Consider the following 6994-nt stretch of genomic DNA (forward strand, 5'->3'; position numbering starts at 1 on the left):
CATCAAGTGTTGATGGTCAATAAGACCACTAAGTTCAAGAAGGGCAAGGGTAAGAAGAACTTCAAGAAGGACGGCAAGGAGGTTGCCGCGCCCGGTAAGCCAGTTGCCGGGAAGAAGTCAAAGAATGGACCCAAGCCTGAGACTGAGTGCTTTTATTGCAAGGGAAAGGGTCACTGGAAGCGGAACTGCCCCAAATACTTAGCGGATAAGAAGGCCGGCAACACTAAAGGTATATTCGATATACATGTAATTGATGTGTACCTTACCAGTACTCGTAGTAACTCCTGGGTATTTGATATCGGTGTCGTTGCTCATATCTGTAACTCATAGCAGGAGCTGCGGAATAAGCGGAGACTGGCGAAGGACGAGGTGACGATGCGCGTCGGGAATGGTTCCAGAGTCGATGTGATCGCCGTCGGCACGCTACCTCTACATTTACCTACGGGATTAGTTATAAACCTTAATAATTGTTATTTTGCACCAAGTTTGAGCATGAACATTGTATCTGGATCTCGTTTGATACGAGATGGCTACTCATTTAAATCCGAGAATAATGGTTGTTCTATTTATATGAGAGATATGTTTTATGGTCATGCTACACACAAGCCAAGGCGCAGCCCCTCCCCTCCCCAACCCCTCTCCTCCTATATATAGAGGGGTGAGGGGAGGGCTGCTACACACAAGCCAAGGCGCAGCCCCTCCCCTCCCCAACACCTCTCCTCCTCCGTACGTGCTTGGCGAAGCTCTGTCGGAGTACTACTGCACCAACAACAGCACGCTGTCGTGCTGCCGTTGGAGCTGTCTTCCTCAACCTCTCCTTCCTCCTTGCTGGATCAAGACGGAGGAGACGTCGCCCGTACCGTACATGTGTTGAACGCGGAGGTGCTGTCCGTTCAGCACTTGGTCATCGGTGATCCGAATCACGTCGAGTACGACTCCATCATCACCAACCCCTTGAACGCTTCTGCACTCGATCTACAAGTGGTATGTAGATGCAAACTCACTCCCTTGACTCGTTGCTTATATGAACTCATAGATGGATCTTGGTGAAACCGTAGGAAAATTTTTAATTTTCTGCAACGTTCCCCAACATGTTCTTGCTCATAAGCTCTTTGCTTATCTTTCCTCTTTGCTTAAAAGCTTGGGTGGCTCTTTCACTTTTGAGCTCTTTTCTCATGCAAAACTCACGAACCAAGGTAGCAATTGTGTATGCTATGACAACTTTGTGACACACAAGTGGATCCCAAGATATGCACCACTATGGTATTGTATGTATGCTATGGAGTATGATCCCTAATGTGCACAAGTCACGTTGCCAGCAATACTCAATGGCTAGTCTCGATGGGTAAGCTACGCAAAATGAGGCAATGTGGGTTATCAATGCAAATGCAAGGTATGACAAAGGTGTCGTCGAAGTTACCGTCCTTGCGATGATGAGACCCTTGTGAAGATGAGCCGTGGTGGTGATGAAGTCGAACCGTACCTAGATAGCCGAAACACAATAGGACACGGGAGCCACAACTCAAAATCTCAAGGACCAAAATGTGTCAAAATCGTCATAGGAGGTATCGGGGAAGATTTTGGTGTATGTGGGTTTGGGGGATGTGGTGGGAGGTGGGGTTGTGGTGGTGGCCAAACTGAAAATTCAGTTTCGTCAGAGTTGAACGAACGTCCGGTTTTTACGGTCGTCCGGTCGTCGGACGTCCGGTAACTACCGGTCGTCCGGTGCCTGGGCGATTTTCGGGCACGGGAAGAACTGCTCGGTTTCGGGGTGGAAGGGGATGGTGAGGTCGAAATCGAGTGGTTTGGTGGATGGAAAAGGGTGGGGAGGGTGGGTTAAGCTAGATCCACACACAGCAACTCAAATCCATGGACCAAATCCAACAAAATCTCAACTCACAAACAAATCACAAAAAATTTTGGGGCTATTTTTGGTGGGGAATTTTCGGAATTAGGACGAAAACAACAAAATCAAGCTAGAAAATACGGGGTAGGGGCTCCAAAAACGTGATCAACTTGGCTCATGATACCAAGATGATGTAGGGCAAAACCCTAGTTGGTCGATCTTTCACGTTTGGAGGGATCCCACGGGAGAAACACGAAGAACACGCGGAAGCACAAAGGGAAAATCACGGGGAGGACGAGAGAGGATCACGAAACGGACAAAGAATAGATCACATGAGTGCTAGATCACCGAACACACAGAGATGCATATGATCCATAGTCAACAAAGGTAAGGATACAAATGACAGTTCATCTCCTAACGGAGGTCTTGATGGTCTTCCCTCAAGAGGGGTCTTGAATCCGCTTGGGGGATCTTCTCCGAAGAGGTCCTGAACTCCGAGGAGAAGTATCCAAGTGGATGAGCAAAGGCTCTCTCACAAATATGAGCTAATCCAATGCTACCCTAGCTAGGAGGAGGAGGGGTCCTATTTATAGTCTTAGTGCAAAAGGGGGCAAAGTGGAGGGGTACATGGGCTTTGGCCCGAAACTGTGCGCAGACAGGTACTGGACGTCCGCTGGGGGCCGGTCGTCCAGTCGTTCATGAGGGACCGGTCGTCCGGTGTTGCCGGACGTCTGCTGGAAGCTATCTGGAACGGGTGCACCGGACGTCCGGAAGTTTCCTACTTCCGCTAATTTCCATTATGTTGACAGATGCCGGTCGTCCGGTGGTTCCGGTCGTCCGCTCGCTGGAGTGTGGCCGGTCGTCCGGTCTGGGCCGGACGTCCGCTCGCTGGGGCTTGGCGGCCGGGGCTTCAGGCGCTGGACGTCCGGTCCCGACCGGTCGTCCGGTGGCTGGAGCTTTCTCCGGTTGATCTTCTTCTTGACCTTCGCGGTTGGTAGCTTCGTCTCCTTGTCCAATGGATGTAGATGCACCATGGCTTTCCTCCAGGTACCTGATCACACACAAAGTGTCCATATGAGGTAGTAGCCAAGTCTCGTGAGTAGAGAGAGGAAGTTCGGAAAGGAGCGAGTTCACCTTATCTTCGATAGCCTTGGCTCTAGCTCTTGTCATGGGTCCAAGTGGTGTTGAGGAAGATGTAGACACGTCCATGGGGATGAGCGAGGGATGCTCCGCATCACACTCCCAATATAAAACCGGTTAAAATTTCTTCTATATAATACTCTCTCTGTCCCATAATATAAGACGTTTTTTGACACTACACTAAGCATCTACAACAGGCGCACAAAAACTGTTTCACGCGCTAAAAGTTGATTTTTTTTGGCGCCGAACAGCTCCAGCAGAAGCTGTAAAATAGTGCGTGTAAAAAGCTCTACCAGAAGCTGCAAATTTGGGGCAATGGATTGCGCGCGCTTCATAATTTGCACTGCGTTTTTCTTGGACGCGCTTTTTTAGGCATCTGGTAAACCAACGTTGGGTCCAACGCGCTAAAAATGGTACAGTGTCGCGCTAAAACTATTTTAGCACGCGAAACTTTTGTGCGCGTGTTGGAGATGCTCTAATGTCTAAAAATATCTTACATTACGAGACGGAGAGGGTACTATATATCAAAGTGACTTTGCTGCGGCCTAATCGGGCCAACGGTGCAACTTTTCCTTCGTTTACCATCGGAAGCTGCAAATCTTTGCACCAACACGAACAGTTCAGTTACCATGGGGAAGCGGAAATCCCCTTGAACGAGTGACTAGGTTGTGTGAGCTGCTATAAACTTCCCAGGAAAGTCTTCAGGACTGTCTTGAGAAGCTGCAAGTCTTGGCACCAACATGAACAGTTCAGTTACCAATTTTGTCAATCTCTGTTCTGATTTCTGAAGCCAATCGAACTTAAAAAAAACAACAGCAGTAGGTTCTTGACAACCTTTTTTCAGGCTAAGTTACCAACGGCGGATATACGTATGACCAAATTGAACACACAGGGATAACCCATTTGTATCAATGCAGAATCAATAACTGATAGACCGTATGTACAAGAGGAAAATTACAGTGCACCAGTTGGGTAGACTTTGCACAGACAGGGAGGTCGAAGCAGTCAACCCCACCGGCCGCCGATCACAGGTTGTGCAGCGGGTTCGACCCCGTGGGCGCGAACCTCTTGTCGTCCCGGAAGAAGCCGCCGGCGGCGCCGCCGAACCGCCGCGGGGCGAAGGGCGCGATGGTGGCGCGGCCGCCCTGAGCCTGACCCGCCGTCCTCCTCCGCTGCTGCCTCCACTGCTCCGCCTGTACCGGAGCCAAGACGCCGGCGCGCGACGCGGGGTCGGCGGAGGGTGACGGGACGACGAGAAGCGACGCTCCCCTCAGAGCGAGAGGGATCAGGGAGAGCAGTACGAGAATCTTGACGCAGTTCATGCCAGCGGCTCCCTCCCTGTCTGTCTCTCTCTCAACTCTCGGCGTAGAAGAAATTGGTTGGAGCGGCGGGGTGAGCGGATATATGGGAGCGGCCGGTGAGTGAGAGGAGACGACAGTGGTGAGCTTTGGCGTTGGTTGGCAACTTGCGTAAATGCGTAATCGGCAATGATGGACGGAATGGATGCAGTCATGCGGAGAGAGAGGAAACAGAGAGTGATTTGACGTAGGAGGGAGGAAGAGCAATGAGCCAAAGAGGGAGCAGCTTTTAGAGCAAGTGAGCCCAGCGTCGCGTATTGTTCGTACCGGTTTTCGATTGGACGGGTGAGGAATCATGAAATGACAGTGGCATCCTTCACTGACTCTCGCCTCCCAAAACAACTTGATTGATAGTTGATGCGTGCAAAATAGTGGCATTCTAGCTTAACCCATAACACCATCAGGGCATTTCTAATCGATCCCTTATCCCGCGGTACGAAAATATATTTGGATATTTTTCTCCTCTAAATGCACCTATCCGATTCCTTATAACCGATAGTGGAGTAATTTTTACTCCATCTTCAATCTTCTCCTTATATTTACTCCGGCTAGCGGCGGCCGAGTAAAAAAAATCCCCACTCTCTCTTCCTCTCCCCGGCATCCTCTTCTTCCCTTCGCCCCACCGCCGGCACGACCTCCGCCCCGATCCGCCGCCCTCCTTCCTCCCGATGGCTGGACGTGGTGGTCGCCGGTCCCCTCCGCCGACCCGCAGCGCGGATCCGCGCAACCACGCCCGCGGGTCATCACGCGCGGCCGCTTCCTCGAGCCGCCGCCGCTCGGAGGATCCGCCCACCGGTGCGCCCCAACGCGTTTTGCGGACTCCCCCGAACTCCCTCCGCGGCGGCCGCCGACGAGGACTGATACGTCTCCAACGTATCTGTAATTTTTGATTGTTCCATGCTATTATATTACCCCTTTTGAATGTTTATGGGCTTTATTTTACACATTTATCTCATTTTTGGGACTAACCTATTAACCGGAGGCCCAGCCCGTATTGTTGGTTTTTTGCCTATTTCTGTATTTCGGAGAAAAGGAATATCAAACGGAGTCCAAATGGAATGAAACCTTCGGGAGCGTGATTTTTGGAACAAACGTGATCCAGAGGACTTGGAGTGCAAGCCAAGAAGCAGCCGAGGCGGCCACGAGGGTGGAGGGCGCGCCCCCTCTCTCGTGGGCCCCTCGGGCGGCCACCGACGTACTTCTTCCTCCTATATATACCCACGTACCCCGAAAACATACAAAGAGCCAACGAAAAACAATTTCCACCGCCATAACCTTCTGTATCCGCGAGATCCCATCTTGGAGCCTTCGCCGGTGCTCCACCGGAGGGGGAATCGACCACGAAGGGCTTCTACATCAACACCATAGCCCTTCCGATGAGTTGTGAGTAGTTTACCACAGACCTTCGGGTCCATAGCTATTAGCTAGATGGCTTCTTCTCTCTTTTTGGATCTCAATACCATGTTCTCCCCCTCTCTTGTGGAGATCTATTTGATGTAACTCTTTTTGCGGTGTGTTTGTCGAGATCCGATGAATTGTGGGTTTATGATCAAGTTTATCTATGAGAAATATTTGAATCTCCTCTGAATTCTTTTATGTATGATTGAGTTATCTTTGCAAGTCTCTTTGAATTATCAGTTTGGTTTGGCCTACTAGATTGATCTTTCTTGCAATGGGAGAAGTGCTTAGCTTTGGGTTCAATCTTGCGGTGTCCTTACCCAGTGACAATAGGGGTTGCAAGGCACATATTGTATTGTTACCATCGAAGATAACAAGATGGGGTTTATATCATATTGCATGAGTTTATCCTTCTACATCATGTCATCTTTCTTAATACGTTACTCTGTTCTTATAAACTTAATACTCTAGATGCACGTTGGATAGCGGTCGATGTGTGGAGTAATAGTAGTAGATGCAGGCAGGAGTCGGTCTACTTGTCACGGACGTGATGCCTATATATATGATCATACCAAGATAATCTCATAATTATTCGCTTTTCTATCAATTGCTCGACAGTAATTTGTTCACCCACCGTAATACTTATGCTATCTTGAGAGAAGCCACTAGTGAAACCTATGCCCCCGGGTCTATCTTTTATCATATAAGCTTTCAATCTACTTTTATTTGCATCTTTACTTTTCCTATCTATATTATAAAATACCAAAAATATATTTATCTTATCATACTATCTCTATCAGATTTCACTTTCGCAAGTGGCCGTGAAGGGATTGACAACCCCTTTATTGTGCTGGTTGCGAGTTCTTTATTTGTTTGTGTAGGTGCGTGGGACTTTTGAGGAACCTCCTATTGGATTGATACCTTGGTTCTCAAAAACTGAGGGAAATACTTACGCTACTATTGCTGCATCACCCTTTCATCTTCAAGGAAAACCAACGCAAGCTCAAGACGTAGCAAGGACCTTCATGGGCGTCTGGCAGCAGTCGTGGGGGACGTGGGTGGCCGAAATCACCGATCGCGAGACCCACAAGCGGAAGTGGGTGAGATCCTTCCATACCACCGAGCTCGTGGCCATGGAATACGACCGGTGGTAGGTCCGGTTCCACGGCAGCGACGCGAGGCTAAACTTTTCCATTGACGAGCATCCGTTCGAACTCGTCCCGCCGGAGCCGGGGGTGGTGTCTGCTCAGAT

General features: G+C 49.7%; 1 protein-coding gene across 1 annotated transcript; it reads right to left on the reverse strand.

Moving 5' to 3' along the window:
* Nucleotides 1–3742: 3742 nt before the first annotated feature.
* On the reverse strand, nucleotides 3743–4501 carry LOC123089096 (uncharacterized). The gene has a single exon (XM_044510938.1). It carries the CDS (start codon nucleotides 4306–4308, stop codon nucleotides 4012–4014), a length of 297 nt encoding a protein of 98 aa, XP_044366873.1. The 5' UTR covers nucleotides 4309–4501; the 3' UTR covers nucleotides 3743–4011.
* Nucleotides 4502–6994: the final 2493 nt, after the last annotated feature.

This window comes from Triticum aestivum, chromosome 1B (assembly GCF_018294505.1).
Source record: "Triticum aestivum cultivar Chinese Spring chromosome 1B, IWGSC CS RefSeq v2.1, whole genome shotgun sequence".
NCBI lineage: Eukaryota > Viridiplantae > Streptophyta > Magnoliopsida > Poales > Poaceae > Triticum > Triticum aestivum.

What these genes read in the sequence shown, in the direction of transcription:
- LOC123089096 (XM_044510938.1), bottom strand. Translation starts at nt 4,308, where the DNA reads ATGAACTGCGTCAAGATTCTCGTACTGCTCTCCCTGATCCCTCTCGCT.